The sequence below is a fragment of the Otolemur garnettii genome, unplaced genomic scaffold (genome assembly GCF_000181295.1).
Source record: "Otolemur garnettii isolate 467f Iridium unplaced genomic scaffold, OtoGar3 scaffold00013, whole genome shotgun sequence".
In the NCBI taxonomy this organism is placed as follows: domain Eukaryota; kingdom Metazoa; phylum Chordata; class Mammalia; order Primates; family Galagidae; genus Otolemur; species Otolemur garnettii.
In genome coordinates, this window is record NW_003852408.1 from 25,908,737 (window position 1) to 25,928,557 (window position 19,821).

Consider the following 19,821-nt stretch of genomic DNA (forward strand, 5'->3'; position numbering starts at 1 on the left):
AAAAAAAAAAGTTAAAAAAATAGAAAAACTAGCCGGGCATAGTGGTGCATACCTGTAGTTCCATTTATTCAGGAGACTAAGGCAAGAGAATCACTTGAGCTGAAAAGTTTGAGGTTGCTATGAGCTATGATACCATACTCTACTGGGGGCAACAAAGTGAGACTATGTCTCAAAAAAAAATTGAGAAACTAGAAAAACTAGGTGGGCATAGTGGTACACACTTGTAGTTCCATTTACTTAGGAGGCTGAGAAAGAAGGATCACCTGAGTCCAAGTGTTTGAGGTTGCTGTGAGCTATGATGCTACAGCACTCTACCCGGGGCAACAAAGTGAGACTATGTCTCAAAAAAATAAAAAATAAAAAATAAAGTGTTATTTTTCTTTGATTACAAATGTTTGCATTAATAATAGGTGAGTTGTTAATACCGTGTTTCCCCGAAAATAAGACCTACCCCCCAAATTAGCCCTAGCAGGATTTCTATGCATTTGTTAAATATAAGCCCTACCCCAATAATAAGACCTAGTGATGGGCGTGGCTATGCAACCATGCATTTCAGTGTGGAGCGATGAGGAAAATTGGAATACCTTTTATCTGCCACAGCTCTTTTTTCTGAGCTGTTTATGGGTGCGCATGTGGTAACTGGGGTCGCAGGCATCCTATTGCGCATATGCGAACAGCTAGGAGAAAGGAGTTCATGCATCACTAGTGCCAGCCCCACCAACAAGGTCGGCTCCCCCGTCAGGTTCCAGAAGAAGATGACTTAACTGTATTTGAATAAATGTAGATTGTTGTATTATACTTAATAAAAATAAGACATCCCCTGAAAATAAGCCCTAGTGTGTCTTCTTGAGAAAAAAGAAATATAAGACAGTGTCTTATTTTGGGGGAAACATGGTAGTTATACTTATGACTTAAAGAACAATGTGTTATACTTGTTCAGTAATGCACTCAACAAATATGCCTGTTTTGTTGCAAAATCTGTGTTAGGTGCCACAGAGCCTTTGGAGGATTCACAGTCTTGTCTGGGAGAATGACAACTAGTTACAACAAATTGTAAAATGTATAATCATGGCGATGATAATTTCAGGAGCAATTAATGTTCTTCTGGCCTTTAATTTAGCATTGTGCTAAGTTATTTGCTATAATATATTTCATTTGACGTTCACAATAATCTAGGTGGCTATGATATCCTTTTTCCTATAAAAAAATATTTTAAAGAAGTTACATATTAGTCTAAGATTTGCACAGGGAGTGAGTGGCACATCCAGTGTGCAAGCCCAGGACTTACCTGAATCTAAAGGTTTAGGAACTAAGGAATGGTTTGATAAATGCTATGGTTTAAAAAGTTTTACCTAATTGTGGGATCAGTGAAAATAAAGAGATTGATACTTGAGAGAGGAGTTAGTAAGTTATTGCAATAGACTAGCCAAGAGGTAACAAATGCTTGAGCAATAACTATGGGGATGAAATAGGTGAAAACCTGTTTGAGATGGACTTTACAAGTAATTTACAGAGCTTCTACGCTACCTATGTGGAAGTTCGCCCACAATCCTATGCCTGGGCCATGTTCTGTGGGATATCAGATCCTTCCTGCCCAACTGTAAGTGGCTTCCAAATTTCTCTCTAACAAACAACTTTCTCATCATCTCATACCAGCTGGAACCACTGTCCTTGACCTGTGAGCTTTCCCCCGTTAGCTGTGCGTCCTGTGATGTTAAGATTGTTTCATCCTCTTCCACTACAGTGTCTGTGTGTGCTGGAAGTTCACACTCACTTTAGTTTCTGAATCTGACTTCAGAGTGATTTCAGCTGTGTTCCCCCCACCCCCACCCAGACTGGCACACACACTACTGTATGAAGTTTCTAACTTTGGTCATGGAGCAAATGTGCCTTCAGGGAAGGCACACAGAATAGGAAAGGTTTGAATCAATGGATTTGCAGACAAGAATGGTAGGTATTGATGGTCAGTAGCTATTATTTAATTGCTCTGAATTGCTGTTCTTCAATCTACCGAAGGTGATAAAAAATGTGCAAAAGAGCTGTTTTGATAATCAAATTATACATGTACATGTATTTTAATTAAATAATATACATTTTAAAAATTCCTATACTCCATTTGTCTCAATTCCCTATACAGGGAGGATGCTAGCTAATTTGTTCATGCAACTATAAACGAATTGTTCACTTTCTAATGGCTATCCACACAGCATTTGGCCAAGATATTAGCAAACTTTTCAAAAGGCCAATGTTAAAAAAAAAATAAAATTAAAGCCAAACAGAATTAAAGTATTAGACTCATTATCCCTCCCTCCAAAAACAATCTTATGAAAAGCTTTTGAAAAGACAGTAACCTGCAGATTTTCTGTAGCAAAATTTCAATACTATGCAGCTCATTAATCAAAGAAACAATCTAAATAGTCATTATGCTTATATGGCTATAAATTATAAGTTAAAGGAGAATCTACATCCCACTTCATGCAAATCTCTTGGCACTTATCGGACTTAAGGAAAGGGATACATTGTTTGAGTACCAGCGTCAGCAGCTTCACTCGATGCTGAAGCCAACCATTTATTAAATACAGAATTATTTTCCTTCTTTCAAATTGAAACAACTAAATGATAATGGTGATAATAACAATGATAGGAATGATAACAATCATAGTAGTACTCACAACCGCAAATACAGGTGTTCAAAGTGTTTTACAAATGGTAACTCATTCAATCCTCTCCCCAACCCTCTGAAAGGTTTTAATAACATTTCCACTTTGCAGACCAGAAACTAAGGGAAAGAGCGATGAGTAACAAGCTAACAGAACCAGTAAGCAGCCCAGCTGGGAGTCAGTTAGTGTCTAGAGCGGAACTGGAATTCAGGGGCATAAGAGCGAATGACTTCAAATGAGTTCTTTTCACTAAAACATGAACATTTCTGGTTAATAGCATGATTCGATTTACATACATCAAGTAAAATGTTGCAGGATTGTTAAGACATATTACGGAGCAGTATCGAAAGGGCTAATGTCCAGAGTAAAACACTCAAGCACGGTGAACTCTGAAATATTCACTTCAAAGTCTTTTTCAAAAAGCAGCAGCAGCAATTAAGAAATCCTGGTTACAGAAGGTTATTTATTGAAAGGATTGAGGATCACTGGTATAAATGTTTGTAAGTTCTTACATCTTAGGAAGAAACACAAAAAAAGAGTGATTAAGTAATTAGTATTAGAATTGGGACATGTTTCTCTCCATAATTCTATTTATTTTGATCTTTCCTATAAAATAAGAACAATTATAAACTAGTAAGGAAACAAAAGTCAAAGAATAAAGAAATAAAATATTCCCATTTGTATAAAGAGAATACCTCAGTGTGTCCTTGGGTTTGGGCGAGGTTTGTAGTTCTGTCTGCACACCGTTCATGACTTCTCTGTCTTCCAAGTTCTGCGTGGAATCCTGCAGTGAAACAAATCCATAAGCAAGTGGTTGCCTTACATACTGAACCGAAAATGTGAACAGAATGTTTCAACATGGGAGAGTAAATGATTTTACTCTGGAGATATACGGCATGCTCCAATTTCCTTGAAGACAGGGAACAGGTGTTAATCTTTCAATGCTCTTTTCTCTCCCATTTGGTTCCTGAAATACTCAAATGGGCCATCTACATAAAGCAATATGTTAAGAGCTCTGGAATACATCATTTAGCTTCCCGCTACGCAACCATAGGCATTTGGGATTGAGGGTTTCTAACCAGCAAGGAAAAGGAATACCAACAGGGAGGCTCCAGTGACAGGCGGTGATAGATTAGTTCTAATGTACTGCACTTGCTCACATCCCCCACCCCAACGCTAAAATATAATGAAAGCAAAATCCATGAAAAAAATGTTGCCAGGCAAAATCGGCTGGGTCAGAAGTGGGGCCGCAACATTGCAGGACAAAGAACTCTAGAGTTCTTTCTTTGTCCTAAAACTTGATTCTGAAGATGATCTTCCCAGGCAGAAACTAAAATTGACTACTTAATTTGAAAAATGGTAGCCGGACTTCCACTACAGCGAAGTAAGAGAGGGGGGTCCTGCCCTCCAGGGGGTGACAAAGCGGAGCTGGATGTTACCCAGAGAAGGAGGGGAAGGCATTCTAGAAAGTGTGCCCGATGCTGATCCTTCGGTGGGGAAGGCACGGGTTCTCTGATAGGCCTGCGAGCTGTTCCTTAATAGGCAATTCTGTGGATTCCCTGCTCTTCAGAAGCAGAGTCACAAATTGTGATAGTCATAAGCTCTGCTTTCATCAAAGCAGCAACAAACCACATGCAGAGACCCATCAGCAAAGACCGGACCTATGAACAGAGTTTTCAGGGTTCTGAATGGCTCTGACAAAGAGTGTAAGACAACAGGTGAGCTTAAGGGACTGGGTAAGTAAATGAGAGTAATGTCACAAGGAAAACAAGGCACGGAGCTGCAACCAAAGCACTTTGCTGCAGTGAACTGAGTGAAGCAAGAAAAGTCTCTCGCTTTTACACTGAGCAGCAGTGCTTCAGGCAGGGCTTTGTGGTTTTGTGAAAGATTTGGTCCACACTCCTTATTATGTTTCTTTTCTCTATATGAAGAAAAGGAAGAAAATCTATAAAGTTAATGAACACTGTGCAGTTTAAGGTACCTATCTACAAACAGTCACGTCTGAGACCCTCTCAAACATTGTGTTGATTAGTGTTTTAATTCGAAGGGCTTGATATACGCTTATAGGTAAAAGCAGACGAGGTTGGACAAATACCAAACGTACTTCGGCAAATATTTTTTACAAAATATGTGAACCTGTGACTTATATATATATCAGAATGTTTGATGACCTTATTTATGCCCAAATCATTAACTTTATCTGTCTCTTTTATACAGAAGTGAAATTGTGTCTAGTTTTCTATCTATCAAGCAAAGAAGACACCAAGTTCATACATATTGGTTTTCTAAGGTACAATATTATTCCAGAACGTAATCAATTAAAAATAAATATTTGTTAACTCTCACGGTTTCTGTGAGTCAGAAATTTCGAACCAGCCGAGTTCCAGGGTTGGGTGTCTCATGAGGTTTCACTCAACACATTTGCCAGGGATGCAGCCACACTCAGGATTGGTTTGTGGGAGGCTGAGGAGAGAGAACTGCTTGAGTCCAGGAGTTTGTGACATGCTTGAGTGAGAGTGAGACCCGACTCATAAAAAAATGAAAAACTTGGCCAGGTGCTATGGCGAGCACCTATGAATCCCAGCGGCTACTGGAGGCTGAGGCAGAAGGATGCCCACAGCCCAAATCGGAGGTTACAGAGAGCTATGAGGCCCTGGCACTGTGCTCAGAGCATAGGGTGGGACTCTGTCACAACAACAACAACAACAGAAAGCAAATAAACAAAAATAAAAAAGCAAGGAAATAAAAAAAAAGATTCATTTTGTCATCTTACAACAGCTTTCTCGAGATATAATTCACATGAGATTTATCATTGTAGAGCCTACAATTCAGTGCTTTTCAGTATATTCATAGAGTTTTGCAGTCATCACCGTCTAATGTCATAACATGTTCATCACTCCAAAAAGAAACCCCACACCTATGAGCAGTCGCTCCCCATTCTCCCCGCTCCAGAAGCTCCTAGTTAATCTGTTTTCTGTCTATAAGGATTTGCCTGTCCCGAACATTTCATATCATTAGACCATAACTCCTCTCACTTCTTTCACTTGGAATAATGTTTTCAAAGCTCACTCATGTTATCTATCAGTATTTTATTCCATTTTATGACCCAATAATATCCCATTTTATGAATATACCACATTTGGTTTACGCATCTGTCATCTGGTGGACATTTGGGCTGTTACCACTTTTCACCTGTTATGAATAATGTTGCTATGAACATTTGTGCACGAGTTCCTATGTGAACATATGTTTTCAACTCCCTTAGGGATACACTGAGAAGTGGAACTGTCGGGTACGTGTTAACATTTTGAAGGATGGCTACTATCTTCATGGTGTCCTCATAATTTGCCATTCCTATTGGCAATATGCGATCATTCCAATTTCTCCATATTCTTACCAACACTTGTTAATTTCCTTTTTTAACTTTAATTTTTTTTATTTTAGCCATCTTAGTGAGTAGAAGGTGACATCTCACTGTAGTTTTGATTTGCATTTCTGCAATGACTAATGATGTTGAGCTTCTTTTCATGTGATTACTGGTCACTTGTAATCTTCTATGTATCTTCTATGGAGAAATGTCTGATTATTTGTTTTATTATCATTTACTTATAAAGAGTTCTTTAAATATTCTGTATACAAATTTCTTATCAAAGATGTACGTGATTTGCAAATATCTTTTTCATTCTGTGGGTTATCTTCACTTGCTTTATATAAACTTCAAAGCATAAAAGATTTTACTTTTAATGAAGTCCAATTTATTTACTTTTTCCCCCATTTGTGATTTTGTTGTTATATCTAAGGAATGTTGCCCAAACACAAGGCCATAAATATTTATGCCTATGTCTTCCAAAGTTTAATAGTGTTAGGGCTTACATTTTATGCCTATTGTCATGTTGAGTTAATTTACATATATGGTGTGAGGTAGGGTTTCAAATTCAATCTTTGCATGTTATTTAGTATCATTTGTTGAAAAGATTACTTCTTCCTCATTGAATTATTTTGACTCCCTTGTAAAAAAAATCAATTGACCAAAAATGGAAGGGTTTATTTCTGGACTTTCAATTCTATTCCATTGATCTATATGTCTATTCTTATGCAAGTATTACATAGTCTTTATTCTTGTATCTTTGTGTTAAATTTTGAGATAAGGATGTGCAAGTCTTCCAAATTCATTCTTCTTTTACAAGATTGTTTTTAGCTATTCTAGGTCTCTTACATTTCCATTTTAATTTTAGAATAAGCTTGTTGATATCTGTGAAAAACACAGCTGGGTTTTTGATGGGAATAACACATTGACTCCACAGATAAATTTGGAGAGTATTACCATCTTAACAATATAAAGTCTTCCAATTCACTAACAGTTACTGCTTAATAGGCAGTAAGCTAAAAATAAATATTCCTTTCAATTTGGCATTTTGCATGAGTATCCCCAGGTTGTCAAAGAAAAAAATGGGAATATTTTCTAACCATTGTTGCCTCTTTGCTCCCTAGTCTAAGTGGAACTTTCTTGTTGATCCCTAACCCAGGTAGGAAAATAACATACTTTCCTGTTCATGTGTTTAAATCAATATTATGCAAGGTTAAAAAGGAGTGTTTCTTCTAGTTCTAGTTACAAGACAGGTAAATGTTCTATTTATATCAACAAATCAATGCTCTAAGTATATGAAAATATCAATTAGAGTAAGCAAGTAATATTGGGCCAACTGCAATGTGATGACTTGATCAAGGGGAATTCTGGGCATTTGTTGAAGACATGACAATAACTACAGACTTCAAAAAGAATGCTCATTCATGGCCTTTTCTGTCCAAGACAGAAGTTCTGCTATTGTTAAGGTAGGATCAAAAACTCTTTACCTTGCCACAGCTATCAAAAAGGGGTAGGATCTATAGTTTATTATCTCAACCAACAAGCAGTGTTTCTCATTTGGCAAAATCATTTCTATATATTGCAATAACAGGATTTCTTGATAGTCTCTAGAGATGGGGCAAAGAGACAAATGCTTAAGGCATCCTCCATAGCCAATTTCAAATTAACTTCAACAACACAGTAGCAGCACAGTGCTTTTATACTTACGGACGAAGGCAGCTTATCTCTTAACAGGGTACATAAAATCACTTTTTCCAAAGATTACAAAAGAATTGGCAAGCAATAATTTAAGAGCACTTAAGCATTTCCTTTCACTACCTTACAAGATGAAAAGTCATGAAATTATATGTCTAAAATGGAAGATAATACTTTTTCACAGTTCATTTTAATAACTTTGAGAAAAATCTATAAAATGATGACTTTTAAATTTAGAAGAAAAGGGGAAAAATAACCCTGCCTATAAAAAACTAGAGGTATAAACAACTGGTGCAGAACAGCCACCATATTTCCTTCAGGTTTCAGAACAATTAATTATGTGATTTCAAATTCTCCAACTTGCCTCTAGGAAGCACAAGTTTGGAAGCTCTGTATCTAACTTTATTAGTAAAATTATTACAACTTCTATTTTAATGTTACCTTAGAATAGAGGGATATGATCAGCTGCATGAAACATAAGGCATAAGGCTGTTTCAGAATTTATTTTGTCCCCTCTTTTGCCTATGTTGCTGTCCCTTGCTCTCTAATAAAGGTTAGCAGGAGACTGTGTCTTGCCACCTGGGAAGAGGCCTTTAAGAAGTTTGTCCTTTACCTCTTTTATTAGAGTTGAGGGCATATCATATGTGGCTCTCACAACAGACAAGTTTAATTACTACAATTTTTAAGAAGTGTACATTTTTAGCAACACTTTCAGGATCACGGGAGCATTTCTGACAGCCAGAATGAGTTGGATTTAAACATCACCACGCTATTTTTAGCTTTAAAATCAACACTTACATAAATATTCCCCAACCAATTAGCAGCAGCTGGAAAGTAAAGGTGTTTACATTTAGTTAGCACCAGCGCTAACAACTGCAAATGCTCACAGGCTGCGAGGAAAGGGCCAAGTGCCGGGAGGGCAGCCCTTTCTCCAGGGGTGACCACAACGTTGGCACCAGGCTATCATTTTGCATTTCACAGCTGGTGGAAGTCACTGATTTCACATAGGAACGTGTGTTCATTATGAAGCATCATTAGTTTCTAAAGAAACTTAACACTCTTGATAAAACTTTTTGGAAGAAGAATCCTCATTGCATTCCCAACTTATCATTGCATTTTCCCTGGGTGACCATAGTACAAAACAAAATTAAAAATAGTTTTAGAGCTCTGCTTTTTATCTCTCAGCTGAGAAGTAAAATATAGAATGTCCCAAAAGTCACCATACACAAGGAAAATGGAAAATTGTAGCTCAATGTACCTTTATTTACAAAATTTTCATTATGAAATTTTACAAACGACATCCGACATGTAGATAATATTTGGTAAATATTTTGTAAAATTTCATAATGAATATTTTGCAAATAAAGGTACATTGATCTACAATTTCCCATTTGTATGGCAACTTTGAGGATGCCCTATAGCTGTCCCATCAATTAGGAGATCTCTCTCTCTCTCTCTGACCTGTAGGTAATGACTTATGACTCACGTCATATATTGACATCATTTTCTCCACGTGACACACTTTAGCTGTATTTGAAACTACGTGCCCACAAAATTTCACCTGCCACTGAGCTGTGTTTCAAATACTCAGCTGCATTTTACAACAAGATTTGCATTCTGAAAAGTCAACTACAAATTTCTCTTGATATTGCACATGAATTTTAGAATGAGAGTAATAGAAAAATTGCATGGAGGAGAACTGAGCATGAGGTTATGTGCCTGGTGCTGATAACATAAACATAATGTAAATTTTAAAATTAAAATTCTGGGCATATCTTCTTTGGTTTTACTCTTTAGAACAAAAATACCAGTACTAAAGCAAAAACAAACTGCATTCAATAAGCACACGTGAAATAAACATGCTTTCCAATTGTCTAACGCTATTATTCAAACTTGACCTAATATATATTTTTCATGCCTCGAGTAATGCCTTGCCCTGGGGAAGTCTCTCAGTGGCCTTCATAGACACCGTTCCTAAATGTTACTACAGTCTTGGCAATTAGCATGTCTATAATTTACTACATTCATACTCAACACACACAGCATTAGATTTTATACATATATATATATATATACATATATAGACATTGGCAAGACAATTGGAAATTTTAGAAGTACTAAATCATAAGCTATTTAAGAATAAGGGCTATACTTTATTCTTTTTCACTTCTACTAGTAGTGCTTAAACTTCAGCTTGGGACAGAAGAATCACCTGGAGCCTTGTGAAAATAGATTGTTGAGCCCTACTCTTGATGTACTGATGGAGAATGTCCAGCGTTAGACCTGACAGTCTGTATTTCTAACAACTGTCTGATGCTATTAGTCCAGGAACCACACTTAGAAACTTGCCCTATAGCTTTATAGTAACTAACGCAGATCTGAGACTTAGGCAAAATTCCTAACCGATATTAACGAACCCTGGAAAAAATGGTGCTGAAGAGCTAGTCTAGTTCACTCATTCTATAACTAAGGAAATGCAGACCCAGGAACCTTTCTCCAAGGTGTGACAGGAACAAAGCCAGAATCTAGGACTCGTGATTCTTAATTCTGCATGCTTTCTGCATACCGTGATATATACTTGCTGACTTCACGAATACTGACTGACCTTATTATACATTTTGTGGATCCTTTTCTTCTATCAGCATTAAGAAAAGTTATACTAATGTCTTGAGCATACTTGGCCTTCCTTTCAAAAATCTCAAACCATTTCACATCTAATTAGGTGTATATTCCTGACAATCCTAGGTAATTTCTTGGCATTTCTCTTCTAACTTTATACATGAATGTATGCAAGGACAAGAAAATTACTGTCTTGTCCAATGAGGACCTGAGGGTCAAAGAAAGAACCAGTGTTCCTAGGGGACCCCTGCCTCCTAAGATTGAGTTTTCAATGAAAACATGTTAACTGTATTTACCTGGTCATATCTCTTGGTTATTAATTTTAGACAAACAGGATGAGGAAAAGACGCCATATTGTAAAACATTAAGAGAAATTATTTACATGAAAAACTATCAAATGTTTTATTATTCTAGAGGTTGTACTCTAATTATTGCATTTTTATAATAAAAAATTATTCTCTGAGAACACAATTAATTAGATCATAAATAGTAAGCAGTCCTTTGCTAATCTTGGAAGGAGGTAAAACCATTAACAGTATGACATGGCTAGCTCACAAGCTTGCCTGGCAGGGAGCATGCACGCGTGTGGGGATACACCTGCACACACACTCTACACTGAGCCACGCAGATAAGCAACTTCCAGGTGACTATTTTTACAGAGGTCGTGCAGTTGAGGGTTGCGTTCTGCATAGGCTAAATCCCATAGATTATCAACACAATCAGGGTTGGCTATGCCATCTTTTCATCGGATAAGTGTCCAAGAGATGCTGAATCATTTTCACAGGTTTATTAAAAATAATTTTTAAAAGGGCAAAGGCCAAGGCAGAGTGACCAAATGAAGATCTGGTCTAAAACAAAAGAGACATAAATTTCCATCTAAATTCTATCATTGCTTTGCTTGGTTGCCAGGAACGTAATCTTCTGCTTCTCACTTTGATTATCTGTAAAATGGGGATAGGAAGAATTCTAAGGTCCAGTCCAGGTATAAAAACTCACAGTATTCAGTTGAGGTATATCAAATGAAAAAATATGTGTATAAAAATTTTCCAATAGATAAAATAAGGAGAATTCATCTGAACAAATGTTTTCTTGGAAAGCTTCCCTTCAGGCAAACTCTCACAGTAGGTATATTTTTCTTTTTTTTTTTTTTAAGACAGAGTCATCCATCCATCCATCCAGAGTCTCCATGGATGGAGCTGGAAAATGTTCTTCTTAGCAAAGTATCTCAAGAATGGAAGAAAAAGTATCCAATGTCCACAGCCCTATTATGAAACTAATTTATAGCTTTCATAGGAAAGCTATCACCTAATTATAGCCTAAGAATATGGGAAGGGGGAGGAGAGGGGAGGAGGGTAGATGGGTGGAGGGAGGGTGATTCGAGGGATCACCTCTATGGTTTATCTTACAAGGGTACAAGTGAATCTTTCTAAAAGTAGAATACAAACATCTTAACACAATAACTAAGAAAATGAATGAAGGCTATGTTAACCAGTTTGATGACAATATTTCAAATTGTATATGAAAACACCACACTGTACCCCATGATTACATTAATGTACACAGCTATCATTTAATTTAAAAAAAAAAACAAAAACAGAGTCTCACTAAGTCACCCTTGGTAGGGTGACCGTGGTGTCTTAGCTCATAGCAACCTCAAACTCTTGGGTTCAAGTGATCCTCTTGCCTCAGCTTCCCAAGTAGCTGGGATTAAAGGCACCTTGCCACAACACATGGCTATTTTTAGAGACCGGGTCTTGCTCTGGCTCAGGCTGGTCTCAAACTCGAACCTGTGCGCTCTGGCAATCCACCTGCCTTGGCCTCCCAAGTGCTGGGATTACAAGCATGAGTCTTACCTTACCTTACTTACCTGCGCCTGACCTTACTTTTATAATTTCTTAACATTCCGATTTCTGTATAACTTTTGATGAATAAATCTATGGCTTCAACTGTACTTGAAATTAAAGCAAAACCCTCTCTCTGCACTCACATTTCTTTTTATTTTTCTATGACCTTTTCTCAGCTACTTCCTTTCCTTCTCACTGCTAATAATCAGCACAGATAGAGTTCATTTTTTATGATTTTCTAGTATTCGGATTTAGATTTCAAAAGACAAATGAAATTTTAGAAATGAAATTCTTAAAAATGTTTATTTTGCCTGCTGTGCATTTTCATTTGTTTGTGTTTGCTCTTATTGTTTATTTTTGGTCAAAATTTACAAAGTGGCCTTGACTAATCCTGATACCAGGTGTCAAAATACAGCTGTGAGTTGCAAATGAAGACTGAGGGTATGGGGGAGGGCGTCTCGTTTTGCTTGTGAAATCCGAGTGGACAAAGCACCCTGACCAATCTTGTCCCGGTCTCCAAAGTGAGAACAACTATTGATGCTGAGAGCAGCATTTCATCCGGCCCGTGAAGCTTCCAGCGTAAGCCCAACACCAAGGAGTGTGCCACTCCACACACGACCACATTCAAGGAAAAGCTGCTTAAAACCTTCAGAATTGCAGTTACAGAAGTTCAGTAAGCCAGTGCCACAGCTCCTCTTTTAATGTTCACTGTTTTCTCTTCAATAACACATTTTAAAAGAGCTAAAAAGAGAGGGGAAAACAATTTTTTTTCCAGGTACCAGACTGACACAGGCATGTTTACGATCACCATTTCCACCTATAATTGGATGATGGCCCCCACCCAGTTACAGTTAATTTTTTTCTAGTTTTTTAGATCACTAAACATATCAAAACTGCTGAAGTTTGATGTTTCAGGACACCCAGATAATGCTGTTTATTGTTGAAAGGATGCTGATATTCAAAGAAGGAGTCTCCACAGGGTTTGCCTCAGATGGTGCTACCGTCATAAGACATATGATCAAAGTCATCAGAGGTGTAAACATGTGCTGCTTCTACTAATCTCTATTTAAACTAGACCATCTTCTTGAATATAGAGAATCCAGCCTGTCAAAATGAATAGCTTGCTGACATTAGGGTTTCATTTATAACTACAGACCATCACTTAAGGCTGATAGATTAATAATAATAATAATGAAATGTTTAAAAAACTGGAAAAGGTTGTGATAATTCAGCAATTACAAAACATTTCCAGCTTAACCCCTTTCATTTTGCTAGTTGAAATAGATTTCCATCAAGTTTGGCTCTAGTAAACGTCCCATATACATTGAAGCACAGCTAGACACACGCCAGGTGTGGTTAAGACAGAGTAAAGATAAAAGGACCTTGACGAGGAATCGGTTCTCTCTCCACACATATTTCACTCAGGCCACACAGACACTCTTCCCTGCCAGGCTTCACTACAAACATGTCCTGCAGAAAATTCTGAACGCACAGACCAATTCCACAGCTGTTTCACAAAGGAGGAAAAGAGAGAGAGGGGGGAAAAAAAGCACACTGATTTGTTTATGTGCTTAGTTTAGTAGTACATTTTTATTAAAAAAAAAATTCTGGGCAGTGCCTGTGGCTCAATGGCATAGGGCACCGGCCCCATGTACCGGAGGTGGCAGATTCAAACTCAGCCCTGGCCAAAAACTGAAAAAAAAAAAAAAATTAGGAAGTCAAAAGTCTATGTTGAAAAACTCTGTATGTTGGCCACCGCCTCTGGAACGCGGCGGAGGAGGAGCGGCTGGAAGAGTAGGAGGAGGAGGTGGGCCCTGGGAGGCGGGATATCCATCGCTCCAGCGTGGTGGTGAATGCTGAGGAGAGTCAGGGTTGCTGCAGTCTGTGCCACCGGGAGGAAGTTGTGGGGTGAGGCCGGGCGGGAGCTTGCGGCTCTGTGGAGAATCGGGGCGCGGGGTCGGTGCGAAGACTCTGCTGCTGCCAGACCCTTTCCCACTCTGACCATGCCAGGAAGAAACAAGGCGAAGTCTACCTGCAGTTGCCCTGACGTGCAGCCCAATGGGCAGGATTTGGGCGAGAGCGGCCGGGTTGCCCATGTAGGAGCAGATGAATCTGAGGACGAGAGATGGAGGAGAGGGTCTCTCAGTAATGCTGGAGACCCTGAGATCGTCAAGTCTCCCAGCGACCCCAAGCAATACTGATACATCAAATTACGGAATGGCTTGCAGGCACTTTTGATTTCAGACCTAACTAATACGGAAGGTAAAACAGGAAATGCAATAGACAATGGAGATGAGGAAGAAGAGGAAGAAGATGATGATGATGAAGATTCTGGAGCTGAAATAGAAGATGATGATGAAGAGGGTTTAGATGACGAAGATGAGTTTGATGATGATGATGATGAACATGATGATGACGACATTGATACTGAGGATAATGAATTGGAAGAAATAGAAAAGAGAGCAGAAGCTAGAAAGAAAACCACTGAAAAACAGTCTGCAGTGGCTCTTTGTGTTGGAGCTGGGAGTTTTGCTGATCCAGATGACCTTCCTGGGCTGGCACACTTTTTGGAGCACATGGTATTCACGGGTAGTTTGAAATATCCAGATGAGGATGGGTTTGATGCCTTCCTGAAGAAACATGGGGGTAGTGATAATGCCTCAACTGATTGTGAACGCACAGTCTTTCAGTTTGACGTCCAGAGAAAATACTTCAAGGAAGCCCTGGATAGATGGGCCCAGTTCTTCATCCTTCCACTACTGATCAGAGATGCAACTGACCGTGAAGTTGAAGCTGTTGGTAGTGAATATCAACTCACACGACCTTCTGATGCAAACAGGAAGGAAATGTTATTTGGAAGCCTTGCTAGACCTGGACATCCTATGGGGAAATTTTTTGGGGAAAAGCTGAGACTCTCAAGCATGAGCCAAAAAAGAATAATATTGATACACATGCCAGATTGAGAGAATTCTGGATGGGATACTACTCTGCTCATTACATGACTTTAGTGGTTCAATCCAAAGAAACACTGGATACTTTAGAAAAGTGGGTGACTGAAATCTTCTCTCAGATACCAAACAATGGGTTACCCAAACCAAACTTCGGCCATTTAACGGATCCATTTGACACACCAGCATTTAACAAACTTTATAGAGTTGTTCCAATCAGAAAAATTCATGCTCTGACCATCACATGGGCAATTCCCCCTCAACAGCAACATTACAGAGTGAAGCCACTTCATTATATCTCCTGGCTGGTTGGACATGAAGGCAAAGGAAGCATTCTTTCTTACCTAAGAAAAAAATGCTGGGCTCTTGCACTGTTTGGTGGAAATGGTGAGACAGGATTTGAGCAAAATTCTACTTACTCATTGTTCAGCATTTCTAGTACCTTGACTGATGAGGGTTATGGACATTTCTATGAGGTTCCTTATACTGTCTTCCAGTATTTAAAAATGCTCCAGAAGCTAGGTCCAGGGAAAAGAATTTTTGAAGAGATTCAGAAAATTGAGGATAATGAATTTCATTACCAAGAACAGACAGATCCAGTTGAGTATGTGGAAAACATGTGTGAAAACATGCAACTGTATCCACTGCAGGACTTTCTCACAGGAGATCAGCTACTTTTTGAATATAAGCCAGAAGTCATTGCTGAAGCCCTTAATCAACTAGTTCCTCAGAAAGCAAATCTTGTTCTACTGTCTGGTGCTAATGAGGGAAAATGTGACCTCAAGGAGAAATGGTTTGGGACTCAGTATAGTACTGAAGATGTTGAAAACTCTTGGGCTGAACTATGGAAAAGTGATTTCGAATTAAATTCAGAACTTCATCTTCCAGCTGAAAACAAGTATATAGCCATGGACTTCACATTGAAGGCTTTTGATTGTCCTGAAACAGAATACCCTATTAAAATTATGAATACTCCACAAGGTTGTCTGTGGTATAAGAAAGACAACAAATTCAAGATCCCCAAAGCATATATACGTTTCCATCTAATTTCACCTTTGATACAGAAGTCTGCAGCAAATGTGGTTCTCTTTGATATTTTTGTCAATATCCTTACCCATAACCTCGAGGAACCAGCTTATGAAGCAGATGTGGCTCAGCTGGAGTATAAACTGGTAGCTGGTGAACATGGTTTAATTATTCGAGTGAAAGGATTCAACCACAAACTACCTCTACTCTTTCAGCTTATTATTGACTACTTAGCTGAGTTCAGCTCTATACCAGCTGTCTTTACCATGATAACTGAGCAGTTGAAGAAGACCTACTTTAACATCCTCATCAAGCCCGAGACTCTGGCCAAAGATGTGCTGCTTTTAATCCTGGAATATGCTCGTTGGTCAATGATTGACAAGTACCGGGCTTTGATGGATGGCCTTTCCCTTGAGTCTCTGCTGAGCTTTGTTAAAGAGTTCAAATCCCAGCTCTTTGTTGAGGGCCTGGTACAAGGGAATGTCACAAGCACAGAATCTATGGATTTCCTCAGATATGTTGTTGATAAGCTGAAGTTCATGCCTCTGGAACAGGAGATGCCTGTGCAGTTCCAGGTGGTAGAGCTGCCCAGTGGCCAACACCTGTGCAAAGTGAAAGCTCTGAACAAGGATGATGCCAACTCTGAAGTCACTGTGTACTACCAGTCAGGTACGAGGAGTCTAAGAGAATGCACTCTTATGGAGCTGCTTGTGATGCACATGGAGGAGCCTTGTTTTGACGTCCTTCGAACCAAACAGACTCTTGGGTACCAGGTATACCCTACCTGTAGGAACACATCTGGGATTCTAGGATTCTCTGTCACCGTGGGAACGCAGACAACCAAGTACAACTCTGAATTTGTTCATGAGAAGATAGAAGAGTTTCTTACTAGCTTTGAGGAGAAGATTGAGAACCTCACTGCAGATGCATTCAACACCCAGGTCACAGCTCTAATCAAGCTGAAGGACTGTGAGGACACCCACCTTGGGGAGGAGGTGGGTAGGAACTGGAATGAAGTGGTGACACAGCAGTATCTCTTTGATCGTCTTGCTCATGAGATTGAAGCACTGAAGTCATTCTCAAAATCAGACCTGGTCAACTGGTTCAAGGACCATAGAGGACCAGGGAGTAAAATGCTCAGCGTTCATGTTGTTGGATACGGGAAGTACGAGCTGGAAGACGACAGCACCCCTTCTGGTGAAGATTCAAATTCTTCCTGTGAAGTGATGCAGCTAACCTACCTGCCAACCTCTCCTGTGCTGGCAGATTCCGTCATTCCCATTACTGGTATCAGGGCTTTCATAGCAACACTCAACTTTCTCCCCTACCACAAAATAGTCAAATAAACTGCAGTCTCATTGGCCTGAAGCAACGTGTATTTAAAAAAAAAAAAAAGAAAAAAGAAAACCTCTGTATGTTGATCCCATGGAGAACCAAATTACTAGCCCATCTTTGTTGGTGAATAAGGCATGTTCAAGAACTTCTTGGGAAGGTCTTCCTTGCTGTCTTTGTTGTGTAAGATTTCACTCTCTTCCCGCCTGGCTCCAGACTCTGCTCACCTTGCCCTGCACACCTGTTCCTCTCTTGTGACCTCCATCTATTTTTCCACACAATCATTTTCCCAATCACTTTGTCATCCTTTCATTCTACTTCCTGGCAGCTTTATTGGAAGATCGTGGTTTCAAAAAAAGATTTCACTAGCTTATAAGACCTCCTCCTGAAGATAAAGAATTAGGGGAGGGATGTTCTCAGACAATCTGAGAAGCACCTGGAGCGACCCTTACCATGACTTATGGGAAGAGCGATGAATAGCAGAGGTGGCAAAAACAACCATATGAAGAGAAGAAATGGGGAGATCCGGAGCCAGCTGGGCCGGTGTGGGCTCTTAACAGTGTAGAAGGAGACCAGAAGGCTGACTGCTGAGAACAGCTGTAGTCATGGGCAGAGGTCAACAAAAGGTTTGTTTGTTTGTTTGTTAAGGAAAGGTATATAAATGCAACAGAGTTAGGAGAGATTCTGCAAAAGGCGAGCAGAATACATTCTGATCACATGAAGAAACGCCATGTAGTTCTGCTCACATGCACACATCTCCCACTTAACACTTCACATTCTTGAGGGGTGGGGGGAAGCACTGTCCCTCTAAGATAATATCTATTGCTGGTTGAGTAGTCAACACCTAAAATGTAAGCTCCAAGAAGACAGTGGTTTTTATTTGTTGTGTTCACTGATGTTTCCCAAAAGCTCAGAACGGTGCCTGGCATAGAGCAGATACTCAGTAAATATCTGGACATACCATCTATCAAGAATACGCTTTTGCGTCAGGCAAATAGCCATCTGTCTTCTCACACCCGACTTGCAACAAGCCGAGTCCCCGAGGGATCCGGACAGACTCTTTCTCCCTCATCAGTGCAATGATCTCTGTATGGGTCTGTCTTTGGGCTTGGTTCTGAGATCTCTGAGGTTGGAAGTTTGTCTCATCCATCTTCGTATCCTGTCACTTAGCATAGGCCTGAAAAACAGCATTATCCTTCCAAGGTGTTTACTAGGAAAGAGATCTTTTACTTTCCCGCAAAGGCTCTCTGTTAACTTTCAATAGAAAATAATATTTATGATGTGCAGAATATTATGCTAGGCTCAACGCGCAGAGTAATATGCTGGACTCTGGGGGGGATTCAAAGATGAATATGACTCTGTCTTTGCATTCAAAGCTGCAAGCTAGCTAGAACCATTGCCAGAGGCATCTCTGGCAGAAGAATTTAAAGTACAATTGAAAGCTAATCTTTATTTATAGATTGAAATAATTGGAGTAAAAGTGAATGCACTGATTTGTACCTGGCTGGTTATATATGCTCTTATATTTTATTTATCATAATGTAATTTAGAAAGACTTTCATTATTTATAAAATATATTTAAACTAATATTTAAAACCACCTAAGTTCCACAGTTGCTGGAAGCTTGACTTAATTGGTAGGTTCTTACTAGTTGAGAAAAGAACCTTCCAAGCTGACATTTCCAGATCCTGAGCCTCCAGACTGGAGACTGTTGACTGGGATGGGACGTAGGAAAGGCCCACCAGGACAGCTAATCCTGTTCTGGACTTCCTGTTCAACATTCCTCTCCTCCCCCGGCTGTCTCATGTCTTTAGACTCAATCATAAGTCAAGGTGGAAACAAGCCTTGAGCCACTTTTCTCTCCCATTGTTTTTCTCTTTCAGCTTCTCAGTCTTCCATGGCATGTCACTTCCCATCTCCAAACTCTCTTCCTTCACTGCTCTCAAGAATGCCCTGAAATTCCTCCATGAGCTGAAGATTTTCTTCCAGTTTTGTCTCTGCTGCTTTAGAGTAAGTGAAAACTGGCTTTCCCCAAAGTAACCACTTCCTGAGCTCCCTCTGAAGTGAGACACGGTCATCCCCACACTGGCAACTCCCAGCCCAGGGCTGAGCCTCCCTCTGAAGTGAGACACAGTCATACCCACGCTGGCAACTCCCAGCCCAGGGCTGAGCCTCCCTCTGAAGTGAGACACGGTCATCCCCACACTGGCAACTCCCAGCCCAGGGCTGAGCCCCCTCTGAAGTGGGACATGGTCATACCTATGCTGGCAACTCCCAGCCCAGGGCTGAGCCCTCTCTGAAGTGGGACATGGTCATACCTATGCTGGCAA

The 19,821-nt window shown here is 39.6% G+C and overlaps 1 protein-coding gene and 1 pseudogene across 2 annotated transcripts in view; one reads left to right on the forward strand and one right to left on the reverse strand.

Moving 5' to 3' along the window:
* LOC100940899 (partitioning defective 3 homolog B) overlaps positions 1-19,821 on the reverse strand; it is a 315,232-nt gene that overhangs the window by 174,738 nt on the left and 120,673 nt on the right. The window contains exon 3 of the mRNA XM_023510379.1: positions 3,356-3,444. Within this exon, the coding sequence (XP_023366147.1) occupies positions 3,356-3,411 (56 nt within the window). The 5' untranslated portion in view covers positions 3,412-3,444. The remainder of the gene's footprint in view (positions 1-3,355; positions 3,445-19,821) is intronic.
* LOC100941837 lies at positions 13,994-17,505 on the forward strand (annotated as a pseudogene). The gene has a single exon (XR_001161059.2). The product of XR_001161059.2 is annotated as a nardilysin pseudogene (transcript).